At 41.9% G+C, this 14,755-nt stretch overlaps 1 protein-coding gene across 1 annotated transcript in view; it reads right to left on the bottom strand.

Moving 5' to 3' along the window:
- Nucleotides 1–505: 505 nt before the first annotated feature.
- Nucleotides 506–14,755, bottom strand: part of SPRED3 (sprouty related EVH1 domain containing 3) — a 24,490-nt gene continuing 10,240 nt past the window's right edge. Inside the window, exons 2-6 of the mRNA XM_075836253.1 lie at nt 7,366–7,537; nt 5,160–5,328; nt 4,429–4,511; nt 3,754–3,915; nt 506–3,535 (exon numbers count right to left, since the gene is read on the bottom strand). Of these exons, the coding sequence (XP_075692368.1) occupies nt 2,858–3,535; nt 3,754–3,915; nt 4,429–4,511; nt 5,160–5,328; nt 7,366–7,537 (1,264 nt within the window). The 3' untranslated portion in view covers nt 506–2,857. The remainder of the gene's footprint in view (nt 3,536–3,753; nt 3,916–4,428; nt 4,512–5,159; nt 5,329–7,365; nt 7,538–14,755) is intronic.

Raw genomic sequence — 14,755 nt, 5'->3', positions numbered from 1 at the left:
TGTATCCCCTCTGTGGAGAACCTGTTTGGTACAGTCCATAAATCAGGAAGTGAAGAGGCTGACTCTCAATTACAGTAACTGCTGTAGATTTTATCAGGTCAGAGTGAGGTCACATGACCCAACTGAATAGAAAAATTTAGATAGTAAGGAAAAACTAAGGCTTCGTTCACATCTGCGTCAGGGCTCCGTTCATGGGTTCCTCTCTAGGCTTCCCATCAGGGGAACCCATGAACGGAACCCTGACTGAAACAAACGTAAACCATAGGTTTCCGTTTGCACCACCATTGATTTCAATTGATTGCAAATGGTTTCCGTTTGTCACCGTTGTTTAAGGGTTCCATCGTTTTGACAGAATCAATACCGTAGTCAACTGCGCTATTTATTCAGTCAAAACAATGGAACCCTTAAGCGGTGACAAACGGAAACCATTTGCAATTAATTGAAATCAATGGTGGTGCAAACGGAAACCTATGGTTTCCGCTTGTTTCTGTCAGGGTTCTGTTCATGGGCTCCCCTGACGGAAAGCTCATAGGGAACCCATGAATGGAGCCCTGACGCAGATGTGAACGAAGCCTAAATAAGGTAATACGCACTGAGTATATATATTGGGGGGGGGGGGGTGTAGGTACCTAATGACAGAAGGGAAAAAAAACTGGAGTGTTTCTTTAAAGTTGCACTGAAACTGGCAAGAATAATTATAAATAAGTACTTTTATATAATAGAAGCTAATTGATGAGTTTGGACACAGTAACAATGGATGGATGATAAATCTTTAGTAATCTGCAGCTTGATATTATTACTGATCAGACCAGTCCATGGGTTTTCTAAACTAAATTACACAAGATAGAGAAGTTTCCCCATACGGTGTAATTTATTTTACGCGTCATTGATCACTGCTCAATAGAACATGGTCCGACTCATGACAAATGTATCTCACAATGATTGTCAAACATCTCTAAAAAGAAACAAATAATTATTGGTTGGGATCCTTTTTTTTGTATAAAATCCAGGCACTCCTATGTTACGATTCATAAGATTGATGGTGACCATGAGAATGGCATTACCTAATCATCTGCAACTCGATAAAGGATAAATCCGCTCATAAATGAATGTTCCATGATTAACACAATTACCGAACTTTACTGTAAGACGGTGTCATACTTAAAACATGATATTTGCCTGAAATGACCTGTTGAAAACGATCACACAAGTTGGTGGGCATCTCTTGACCTTCCTTGAGCAACATCGAAGAACATTGAAAAAAAAGTCAACAGTTTACTTTATGGTAATAGATGTTGCTAAGGATGATCCTTAATCCTCGGCCCTAAGCAAGTGTGTTTATGAGATATTAACAGGCAATTTCAGGCACAAGTATTGGGAACTATGTAGGTTTGAGTACATGGAAATTGAGAACTTCTGGGATGTATACCTAGATATGAAGAAAAAGTTTCCATTTTGGGTTTAGCCTCTCTCAGTAGGATACCCGCCACCTAGATTGCTATTCTTGATATCAAAACCCTCTCCTCTTCTCCTGATGAAGGGGTCTTTCTTACAAAAACAGCCATATAAAAGTCACAATAAATTATGATTAGGTTTCAAGTTTACCTTTCTATAGCTGTTTTAGCAGAACATTCTCATCCAGTACGACTATTCTCAATTGTCATTGGTATAAACATGGATTTGAAAGGAAAATACACCAAAGAACAGGCTCAGGTATAAGGACACCATTGAGGGAGCACAGTTGATTCAGGCAAAATTACTCAGCCACGGTCCAATAAAACATGGCTTGACCCACCATGGGTTGACCCACCTCAAAGATCAATTTCCTTTACACTGAGATGGTCTGAATTCTCCTGAATGGACCTCGGCATTGCAGTCGTAGATACAGAGGTGCTAGTTATATGGGTACTTGATGCTTTCCCATATCTAATATCTCTGTCATCTTTTCTTCTCTGACTCTGTACATCCAAGCTTTGGTCCACAAGCCAATCTTGCTTACAATAATTACAGAATGGAGGTGTTGTCCCACAAAAGACCAAAATACACGACCATGGAGATAATGCTATAAACATGGTCATGTTGTCTGTGATGACTATGTGTTTTTTTTGGCATCATTGTTCCTACACCATGTATGTATCTACAACTCTTATAACTTTTACTCCTTGTCCTAATTTGGTTGTCATATCCATTGGATGGAAACGTCAAAAACATTTTATCAATAACGAGATGATGTTGTCATATGAAACTCAATGGAGTCCGTGGAGGACACATCAAGGTAGTGGTCCTCAAGATGTTTGAGTGAAGAGTGTAGGGCAAGACTCTTGTAGAGACTTCATGGTCTTCAACTTAAATGAGTCCAAGAGCAAAAAGATTACCCTGTCATCCTTATAATCCAAATAACATGACACTATAGATTCAATCTAGTGATCGGTAAGAAGGTTTGTATACAGTAACAATAAATGCATGATTTATATCTGCCCACTCTGCAAAAACTATAGGTGGTATCAAATGATCAAAGGCTAGATTGTATATTGGATCCAGTGTGACCGCAGCTCATTTTTGGTCTTCTGTGAGATTTCACTCCAGGTTTGTAATAACATAACATTTTATGTTATAATATCTAATTTTTTTTGTCAGAACCACCTGTTCTCAATACAATTCCCTCTTGCCTCTTTTTGGTAGGTCGTTGCCTCTGCAGCCATATTAGCCTGTCTGAAATACACATATCTCCCAGGCCAGTTGTATGACATGCGCGCTCACAAAGATTGGCGCACATCCTGCCATATAAATATGCTGGCTCTCAGGAGGTCGAAAACGGAACATTACACTTTCCTCCTTGCACCCCGTTCTTCTCCTCTCACCGCACCGCTTTATGCTTCCCCCCGCAACAGCCACAGTGTTCCCCACACCAGTGGCACGCCCGTAGTGGGAGGTAGCAGCACATGCAGGGGACCACAAGAGACAAGGCCACAAGAGCAGCCCAGCGTATACAGAAATGGGGGTGCCCTGGGTCGCAGGAGCAGGGGTCCGAATACTCGCCCTCTGAGTCTGACATGCAGTGGTATAGTAAGCTCTCAGCACACCACATGCAGGAAAGTTGGTAGACACAACGCCCTATGGGGTCTGGAGCGTCCTGGCACTGCCCTCTGCCATTCTCATCACTGGTAAACACGTCCCTGCAATAGACGCAGCGGGCGGTGACTGAGTCCTCGTCCCCAGACATATGAGAGTGTTCTTTAGACTTAGGAGAAGGGGGGCCATGAATCCTGCAAGAAGGGGAGGCCCGAGGGTCCTTTAATTGACCCTCACTTTCTGATGTAGTTGAGCCCACAGCTCCTGGAAAGTGCCTCTCCTTGGCTTTGCTCCCGGTGGCTTTTTGGAAGTGGACTCTTAAGTCAGACTTGGGCTGTTCAGGCTGCTGTAGAGCTGCACGACGATAGTCTTCATATCCCTTTGATACCCAAAGATCTTTGCATGGGTTGATGCTCTCAAGTTCTTCTTCGTCATGGAAGGACAGATGCTTTAAAGGCTGTGACTGGGAGGAGATGTGAATACGTGTTAGTCAAGCAAAGACCCTCATCTGCCTTACATTCAGAAGAATGGAGATGGTCAAAAAGTAAAAGGTCACATGCCTTCCTAGACAATGATGGAGTGGTGGAGCCGGTACAACTATAATTTCTTAACGTTTTTCCAATCGAATACAACTTCTTTAATAATCGACTCCAACCCCAAACAAATCAGACAACTATTTACCTGTGTGGTTGGACTGACTGATGGACCAGTGGTAAAGCCAAATTCTTCAGAAACAGGAGATCTCACGTAGCAGCTAGAGGACGACTCACTGGTGACGATGGTGATGTGTTTTGGTAACATTTCCTTTCGGCTGTTAGAAGATGATTCACTATCTGTATGAAGCTGAGAGGATGAAAAGTATAAACTATATTAATACAGTAATACAAGGAAGAACATATAGTAAATCTGGGTTGTATGTGAAAGAGGTTGACCGCTTTGGACAACCCTTTTTGTTAGACAGACCCCCTGATAATAAACAAATCACATGGTGTCCTGCAGTTGGGACCCCCAGAAATAAGCTGTAAACTTTGCATCAAGTGTTTAATTTCCCTGCAGCACCACTGCAGGATAAATGTGGAATTACACGGTATCCATTGAAATTAAACCTGCCGGGTTGTCCAGAGTGAGAGACACTCTTTGTAGCCAAACTCAAAAATAAAGGATGGACGACAGCATTGTCGTTACAAAACGTATTATTTATTTATGGCAGTAATTTGTCCGTACATAAACATGGTGATATTTTTCGAGAAGTTATGGCTTAAAGGTTCAATAATGGACATTCAATTCTTATTGGACATGCCTGGGTTCATCGGGAATAAATAATTGACATATGTGTATTTTTGGTTGTGGACTTACCGCCATGACATCATCCAAAGCTTGAGCTTCTTCTCGAGAGGAGGAAGATGATGATGATGAGGATGTTGAATGTGACAAAGACCCTATGAGAGAGAAGTGATCAGTAGAATATGGACTAAAGAACAAGCAGATACAATATTATACTAATATATTATTTACTTGACATTGCAAATTATTCGGCCGAACATATTGACGTGCTTCCTAGGTTCCTATTTCCCGGGATGTCATGTGACCATACACATCTATCTATCTATCTATCTATCTATCTATCTATCTATCTATCTATCTATCTATCTATCTATCTATCTATCTATCTATCTATCTATCTATCTATCTATCTATCTCATATCTATCTCTCTCTCTCTATCTATCTATCAATCTTTTTTTTTATCTATCTCACATCTATCTTTTTATCTATCTCACATCTATCTTTTTATCTATCTCACATCTATCTTTTTATCTATCTCATATCTATCTTTTTATCTATCTCATATCTATCTTTTTATCTATCTCATATCTTTCTTTCTTTTTCTTTCTTTCTGTCGTCAAGAGTTTTTCCTTCATCCAGGACAAAGATTCAGTTTGCTGCCCTAGCCATGTATCTAAATATCCTGACCAAGGCAGAGTGGCTTGGCGCTCCCCTAGCACCCAGCGGCCACAAGAAACTCTCCCAGCTACACCTCTGATCTATATTGCATATATTACCATTAAAAAAAGGCTTCATCACAAACCTTCTACCAGTTCCTCCATAGCAGCCTGTACACTCTTCTCAAATGTGACTGCATCTGCTGGGCTTTGGAAGGTCAGGCCAAACTTGTTCTCTTCTACTTTCCAATGATGGAAGATGGGATTGGCTTTATTGTAGACTAGACCCTTTTTCAGGACACACTCTAGGATGGTCTGTAGAGGAAATATGTGCAGAGCTCACACACTACTATTATAATTGTATTCAAAAAACATTTGCATCTATCAGCTTAAAAAAATAATCACCGTAAAAAGCCTCATTTATACATTGACAATAAATCTTATTAAGGCTGGATTCGCACTTGTAGTTTCTGGTGCAGCTTTTTTTGTTTAAACCAGTATTGGAATCAAAAGGAAGGAAAAGCATGAAGAAAAGACTGATATGTCTCTTCTCTTTTCTATAAGGATAGGCATCAACATTACAGTCCCAGAAAACCCCTATAAAGGCCCTCTTTAGGCCGCCTCAGGCATGGGAGCCCAGGGATACCTCCAACCTCGGTACCCTCTATAGCTTTGCCCCCAGGCTATGTTGCCTGTGTATGTAGACAACTGATAAAAATTGACTACATGATTCATTGGCCTGATGAAGACACTGGTCCAGCTTCGAAACGTGTATAAAAGACTCAAATATAATGGTGGTTTCTCTTGGCTCAAATACCCACAAAATCTCTCTCAGACCGGAGCAGGCAAAACTAAATTGGGTATGATCCAACAAATACCCTAAATAGCATATATAAAGTACAGTGAAGTTTACCGCTCAGACGGCACTGGTAACAGTCCAATATCATTCAGTATAGACACTCTCTCCCAGAAAAATGCAGTGGACAGTCCGCAATCCATTGAGGGTGTGGATGGTAATTCTTATCCTTGTAGTTCCACCAAGCTCCTTATCGTCTCTGTCCACATTCAAAGAACTCCTGGTAGGAAAAGGATCTTATGTCTCTAATAGATGGAAAAAGGAAGACACATAGTGCAACACCCTCTGCAAAAAGATTGCTCCACGCCAAGTTTAATCCATACTCACAGAAGTAACAAGAAATAAAAGCATCAAGGTAAGTAAAAATCTTTAAAATTTCTAGGCGGCACGCCAAACACTCTCGCCCGACCCTGGGTTTCGCCCTTCCGGCTTCCTCTGGGGCATCTCTGGGGCATCTCTGGGGCTTCCAGAGGAAGCCGGAAGGGCGAAACCCAGGGTCGGGCGAGAGTGTTTGGCGTGCCGCCTAGAAATTTTAAAGATTTTTACTTACCTTGATGCTTTTATTTCTTGTTACTTCTGTGAGTATGGATTAAACTTGGCGTGGAGCAATCTTTTTGCAGAGGGTGTTGCACTATGTGTCTTCCTTTTTCCATCTATTAGAGACATAAGATCCTTTTCCTACCAGGAGTTCTTTGAATGTGGAGGGAGACGATAAGGAGCTTGGTGGAACTACAAGGATAAGAATTACCATCCACACCCTCAATGGATTGCGGACTGTCCACTGCATTTTTCTGGGAGAGAGTGTCTATACTGAATGATATTGGACTGTTACCAGTGCCGTCTGAGCGGTAAACTTCACTGTACTTTGTGTATAAAAGACTTACAGCAAAAAATAGTCTTTGTCTGATGTCAGCAGCGCTGTGATTTATTCCCCATTTTTCGATTTACTGCTCCCAAGATTTAGCGTTGGCTGTTCATGCCAACCGTTCAGGATTAAGAGGCAGCTGACCTTACTAATTCCATGTCTTCACCAGGGTGGTGCCCGCACAACCGACATAGCTGAGCCTAATTATCACTTACGTCTGCCCTTTCCTTTTGGAAGTGTTCGGCACAATGACGCGCTGTGCTTTGAATAAAGGTTGTGCTACGTTCTATGCCCTGATAAGCAATCCAGGGGGCCTTTGCAGATGCACCCACTAATTTATTTATCTCTGTTAGGCGGGCTAAAAGAGTCCGTCCTAGTTTCCTTTAAGGGCATTTAGAAGATTCCTGTGGATTATTCTGAACTTGTCATTGAAAGGTCAGCTGTCAACACGGGAAACCATGAGATGAATCCGTGGGGTTCCTTATGCTTAGCAAATTGTAAAACGAAATATAGGTCAACCCCTCAGTATGGCTGACTGCTTTGTGTGATGACGATGGGTCATCTTCCAACAAGCCCTATTCCTTATCCCATTATAAGACGTGAGATGAAATAACATGAAAGTGATACATACAGTCTGATCTCTCAGCCTTTCCCCACGGATAAGGTAGTCTCGTTGGTGAGAGGTGTCTGGTCGTCGCACTTTGCAAATCATTACGTGACTGAGACCTCCTCCTCCCATAGGCACCCAGCCCCCGCTAGAGTCGTCTCTGGACATCACCACTGCGCGGACTCTCACGATGTAACTGCAAACGGCAAAACGAACAGCAAAACATTTTTATTTTCAAAAACACTCCGACAAGACATTCAAAGGAACAAACTTTGATGGGAAATTCCGAATCATTCCATGTTATTGACTGCATGGTGTTGTATGAATATTATCAGGCAGGACATACACATAGACAATGCTTTGGCAGTTGCTCCAATATCAGAGTTTATAATGGGTCAATATAAGGATTAATAAGAGAGTCATTATCAGCTTTAGAGGAAATCAGAAGATAGCGACCAAAAAGCACCATTGGGCTGTAGTCATTTACCCGATTCTCTGATTTGGCCACCATTATGTATAACCAAACCATGCAATACCCCTGACTCTGCAGCTTGAGGTTCAATATCAGGGCAAGCCTGTGAATGAGCAACATAAAGAACAGAGATCAAAATCTCCTGCTTCGCTTCACACACCATTGAGGTAAAGAATACAATTCTGCCCGCAGCACCCACAGTCATGGGTACTTAGGGAGTTTAGAGCATTTATAGCTAGGGTTATATTATAGGGGTTGCCCCAGAATCCAAAATTGTGGATAGGTGATAGTTTTCTGATCGCTGGGGGCCCCACCGATCGTGAGAACAGGGTTCCTGAACCCCCAGATCTTCCTTACTGCACCTCTCGCATTGAGGAGGAGCTTGAATGGAGCGGCGGTCAAGCAAGCACCCACTGCTCCATTCAATGTCTTTGAGAATGCCGGAAAATAGCAGTCAACTATACTTGGCCCTTTCACGCTCATGCTCGACCACTGCTCCATGCATTGTCCTCTTTAATGTGATCAGGCATTGAGGAGAATCTGGGGTTTCAGGACCCCCATTCTCACGATTAGTAGGGAGCCCAGCGGTGGAATGGTGATAATTTTTGGTTCTGTAGATAGGTGATCATTTTTGAATTCTTGGACAATCCCTGTAAAGGAACACTCCTGGCAGAACTGATGCCCTGTGTTAGGCCTAATGCAGGGCCTAAGTGGGTGGAGCCTCACACAGATTCAAAGAACCCCAAAAGAGAGAATCCCTGTGTTATGCCCCATCAATTCAGGCCATGATGTTGGGGCAACTGCCTACCAACAAGCGATACTGACAGTAGGTGATGCTGCTCAGTCCCCATATTCCTGTGTCACCATAATCCTAGTGTCACTCAGTACGGAATAGACCAATTCTATATTAGTACTACAAAAACAAACAAAAAAGAAACAAAATGAATCATAAAAAAAAAGAATGAAAAATCCACACATGAACCCCTCAAAGAAATGTGGATGTTTTAATGTAAAAATAAAATAAAAAAATGTGCGTATGTTTGTATCAGTGTTGGCACCTGTGGGGCCTTTCAGAATTTCCTATAGGACCAATGATTAGTTGTAAGTCCAATGCACACATGCCTGTATACAGTTCCATAAAGTAAGTGGTTGTCATAGCCCCGCCTCTTTAACTTGCATCACTGACAATCAATATGCTTTTGTTTAAAACCATGATCTGCAACAGTATATATAATTATGGGCTGAAATATACAGGCAGAGATTAATTTCAAAGGATTAATCGTTCATGAATGCGCTGTGCTGCTTAATGGGACTCTGCATGATTAACTCGTCTGTGATAAATCCCCTGAATGGAAATTTGTATGTCTTACTTGTAACGTAAGCGGGCAAAAAAAAAAAAAGCTAATCCCCTAACTAAAAAGGTTAAAGGCTATTTCTACCTTCCTAACAATTTTATTTTTTTGTCCCGATTCATTTAAAATAAAAAATAAAGCAATTTTGAAAATAGTCTTGATGAAAAAATTTCTTGGATTTTGTATCTACAGCTCCTATGCAGATATATATGTCTCCATGGTAACAGACAACAAACAAATACTGTAACATCTGATTCTGTAGTCATGCTCGCTTTCATCCCTTATCTACTTTTTGCTAATATACATGCAATAGGTTTGCGAGAAGTAGGGGGAGATATAAGCAAATATGACTGCAGGATCAGACCTTACAAGGGTTTGTTTGTTGTCTGTTACTATGGAGATGGATAAATCTACAAAGGAGCTGTAGAAAGAAAACGATACAAAAATTTTAACCAAGACATTTTGTAAAGTTGCTTTATTTTTCATTTTTAATGAATTGTGACAATGAAAAAAAAGTTTTGTTGTGAATGTGGACATATCCTTTAATTGACCTTCTTTTATATTCTATTGCAGTGATTTATTGCCTAAAGTTCATGCAAGGTGATTATTTTGAGCATAAAGCGATCATGCAACGGCAATGGAAAGATCAGGCAATTATCCCATTATCCAACAGTGGGGGCCAAGTAAAAGAAAGGTTTTTATCAATCATACATGAATCATGAATTATGAATCAAGCAGTTTGATAGAGGGAGGTGGCTCTCTCTGTCAGCCCATTAGCACCCAGCGACGCAATTGTGTGGCACCAAAGGGCTACCATGGCAGCTGGGGAGCCCCCATGTTTGGCCTAATAGGTTGCCTGTCAGTGTAAGGCTTTATTCAGACGAACGGGAATTACGTCCGTGCAACACGCGTGATTTTCACGCGTGTTGCACGGACCTATATTAGTCTATGGGGCCGTGCAGACATGTGCGTGATTTTTAATCAGCGTAAGTCCGCTGAAAAAAAGACACGGCATGTCCGTTCTTTGGGCGTTTTTCGCGCATCACGCACCCATTGTAGTCAATGGGTGCGTGAAAACCACGCATGCCGCACGGAAGCACTTCCGTGCGAACTGCGTGAACTGCGTGATTCGCACAACAGCTGTCAAAAGGATGAATGAAAACAGAAAAGCACCACGTGCTTTTCTGTTTACAAACATCCAAATGGAGTGTCATAATGATGGCGGCTGCGCGAAAATCACGCAGCCGCGCATCATACGCTGCTGCCACACGGAGCTGTTAAGTGGCTTTTGAGCAGGCAAAACGCCGCGTTTTTGCGTGCGCAAAAACGCCACGCTCGTGTGAATCCAGCCTAATACTGACAGACAATAATGTTTGGAAAAGCATTTTAGAACAGATCAAGCAATCGCTGATTCAAGTTCCCTACAGGGACAAAAAAAAAGTCAAATGAAATTGAATAAAGTTTAATTAAAAAAAAAAAAAATCTCCAGAAAACATGAATCAACCCCTTAATGACACATTTTAATTTTTTCATTTTTGTTTTTTCCTCCCCTTCCTCTTTGTTATTTTTACTGCACAGTAAACAGCAGGGTAAAAAATGCAAAAAAAAAAACTGCAGAATTGCTGTTTTTCTTCTGTCCCCCCCCCCCAAAAAAATTATAAAAATTAAAAACAATAAATTACATGTACCCTAAAACTAGCTCTCAAATGACTACGTTGACAGAAAAATAAAAAAAAGTTAGCGCTCCTAATAAACAGACCGGAGCAGTGGAATAGATGGGGAGATCAGCGCAAGCAGAGCCGCTGCTAATAGAGACAAGTAGCGGCCGTGTCCAGGGGCAACACAGAAAAAACAACTCCCATGGCAAGTTGGTAAGTAGAGACATCATGAATGAAGCACTTTCGAAAAATGATTGCAATATTAATTTAGCCATTAACTATTTATTTAAAGGGGATCTTCAAGGTGGCGATACCCCCTTAGGGTCAGTTTACATGGAAACTGCGTCGGAATCAGTGCCAAAAAACGGCTGAAATCACTGGGAGGCAGAGGTGGTTTATTGCCTGGGTGGCATTTGACTGCTCGCGGGGAAAAAAAAAGCGGCCTTTCTTGGCACTTTTTCCGCCTCTGACCTCCCATTGAAATCAATAGGAGGCAAAAAACAAACCTGCCACGCTAGTTTCTGAGCGTTTTTCTGCTGTTTTTTTCTCCCGCTATCGTTGCATTAGCTTCAAGGGCCGCAGACGATAAGACACGGAAAAAAAAGCACAGGCAGTTCAAATTCAGCCTCAAAATTCCTGAGATTTTTTTCTGCCTGCAAAAAACTTTCTGTGAACTCTGTCACAAAAGTGATTTTTTTTTTCCATAAAACATGTTTTACTGAATAAAGAATAAAGTTACATTGTTTTTTTATACTGCCTGGTAAACAGCTGAAGAAAAAAAAAGCAAACAAAATAAAAGGCGAAATTTATGGTTTATTTGAACCCCCCCCATAAAAAATATTCAGATCTAGTCAATAATTTATATGTACACAAAAATTGTGCCAACTGAACACAAAAAAATAAAAAGCCTTTATATAGCTACATTGAAGGAAATATAAAAAAGTTATGGCTCTTAGAATGAGACGATGAGAAAACAAAAAAAATTTTTTGCAAAAAATAAAGTGCGGTCCTTTCTTCCCACGTGTCCTTTTCCTATCAGCTCTCTATTAATTATACTTTGCTGAACGGGTTCTCATTAATCTCTTGATACAAACTGCGACCCCATTCGTGACCCTCAAAAACAGACACAACAAAACACCATTCCCTTCGATCTCATTGTACTACTACTCTCAGCCACAAGGACCATTTTGACGTCACTACACAAAATATATAGCTTTAATTCTCTGTCATGATTACTATAAATAACCAATATCGTGAGGGTGGGTTCAGATGTGGCGGGCACTTTCCACGGTGAACTGCTCTGAATTCCACACCGATTTTTTGCTACATGTAGAAGGGGTTTTAAAAACCCCATCCACATGTATTTTACTGTAAAATTAAGTGATTTTAATGGGCACGGTGTAATTCCTTATTTCCCCTGTGGCGGCGTTGCAGCAGAATTGTACACTTGTTACCAAGCTCCCCATCAGATAACCAATTTTGTCATATTTTTTCTTATCTTCTCTCCAACCATAAACTAATATGCAAAAAGCATCAACAAATAAAAATCTCCTACAATAGGACTCAACTTAGGCTTTTCTAGGATAAAACATTGATGGCCGACACTTAGGATAGAACATCAATGTGCAATCAGCAGAAACCAGGGGCCATTGGGCTTGCTGCAATACCTACACAGCGATGCTCTCATCCATGTGGCTGTGTCCGTGTAAGAGGGTGGGGAGGACCCCCATGTTTTAAGGGGTTCATTTCTATGTTGCCAAGTACAGTGATTTTCGTTTGTTGTATTGTTCCTTTAAATGTGCACTGCTTATACTGTATTTCTCTCAGGAGTGTCGTTCCGGAAAAAAAACATGGGGGAGATCAGCGAGACAGCTTGTTGATCGGCGCTCGTTTGCTCCTTTCACAAGGAACTAGTATGGGGACGAGCGCTCCTTACTCCGCTCGCTCATCCTCATACATTTCTATCATGTCAGCAGCACATCTCCTTGTTTTCACAACGATCATATTTTTCGGCATTTAAAAGGATACAATTCGCTCGTTTATCGGCTGATCGTTGCCCTGTTTACACAGGGCAATTATCGGGAACGAGCATTCTGTGAACGCTCGTTTGCCCCATAATTGGCCAGTGTAGAAGGGCCCTAAGATGCAACACATTTATTAAGAGACGCATGCCTCGTAATAAATGTGTCGCATCTTTAGGCTGGCTGTGCGCCACTATTGTTACATAACGACCGCTGCCTACGCCATCCACCCCCTCCCACATTGGACATAACATTAAAAAAATATGTTTCATTACCTCACCGCTCTTCTTCGCTTCTCCCCACCAGGTTCCCTTAGGCTCCCTCAGCTAGCCGCCGCTCATACAAGGTCCTGACGTTGCGCAGCGTCAGGGCCTTACGTGCGACACAGCGTTTAACGTCCTGAGTTATAATATAATAAATTTGTCGAGCCATGGTGGCAGCCCCCTTTTGTTAAGCCACGCCACTTTTTCCAAATTGCGACTTTTGCAGCTTTTCTACGCCAGAAAACTGTCGTAGAAAAGTAACAATTGATCAACTTTTCTACGACAGTTTTCAGGCGTAGAAAAGTTGCAAAAGGCTCAACAAAAGGGGGGCTGATACCATGGTCTGACAAATTTATTATATTGTAACTCAGGACGTTGAGTGGTGTGTCGCACATAAGGCCCCTCAGTATCTTGTATGTCATGTGTCGCGCTGTAACCTTTATGTTCTTTTGGCAGGATGATGGTTGTCTCGCTATGTTGTGAATTTGCTTCGCACTGGGACGGGCAGTCCATACACCATCTAAGAAATCTATTTGCCGTGTAATAACAGTGTCAGGAGGTTGCAGCGTGGCTACGCCACGTCCTGACGCTGGTGTAGTGCTAAGTTTATAAAAAGGCGCTGTTCCCACCAATGTGTGTTTTTTGTGCGGGCAAAGCCCCTGAGGACAGGCTGCTGGTGTGAGAAGATGCTGGAGGAGTGAAGACGTGGTTGGCGCGAATGGCACAATCTGTGGGCCTGAGTCTGTGGGGTCCAGGAGTCGCTGCATCGAGTGCGGTCGACTGGCAGGAGCCTCTCCACCTGTGTGCCGTGTATCGCTGTGGTCGGTTAACAACAGGCAGGAGGCTCCCCACGTGAGACAGTGTGAGTGAAGCAGTGCAAAAAATAAAGCGCGGTCCTTTCTTCCCACGTGTCCTTTTCCTATCAGCTCTCTATTAATTATACTTTGCTGAAAGGGTTCTCATTAATCTCTTGATACAAACTGCGACCCCATTCGTGACCCTCAAAAACAGACACAACAAAACACCATTCCCTTCGATCTCATTGTACTACTACTCTCAGCCACAAGGACCATTTTGACGTCACTACACAAAATATATAGCTTTAATTCTCTGTCATGATTACTATAAATAACCAATATCGTGAGGGTGGGTTCAGATGTGGCGGGCACTTTCCACGGTGAACTGCTCTGAATTCCACACCGATTTTTTGCTACATGTAGAAGGGGTTTTAAAAACCCCATCCACATGTATTTTACTGTAAAATTAAGTGATTTTAATGGGCACGGTGTAATTCCTTATTTCCCCTGTGGCGGCGTTGCAGCAGAATTGTACACTTGTTACCAAGCTCCCCATCAGATAACCAATTTTGTCATATTTTTTCTTATCTTCTCTCCAACCATAAACTAATATGCAAAAAGCATCAACAAATAAAAATCTCCTACAATAGGACTCAACTTAGGCTTTTCTAGGATAAAACATTGATGGCCGACACTTAGGATAGAACATCAATGTGCAATCAGCAGAAACCAGGGGCCATTGGGCTTGCTGCAATACCTACACAGCGATGCTCTCATCCATGTGGCTGTGTCCGTGTAAGAGGGTGGGGAGGACCCCCATGTTTTAAGGGGTTCATTTCTATGTTGCCAAG

Source organism: Rhinoderma darwinii, chromosome 8 (genome assembly GCF_050947455.1).
Source record: "Rhinoderma darwinii isolate aRhiDar2 chromosome 8, aRhiDar2.hap1, whole genome shotgun sequence".
Classification (NCBI taxonomy): Eukaryota; Metazoa; Chordata; class Amphibia; order Anura; family Rhinodermatidae; genus Rhinoderma; species Rhinoderma darwinii.
This window is presented reverse-complemented; position numbering and strand designations above follow the sequence as displayed.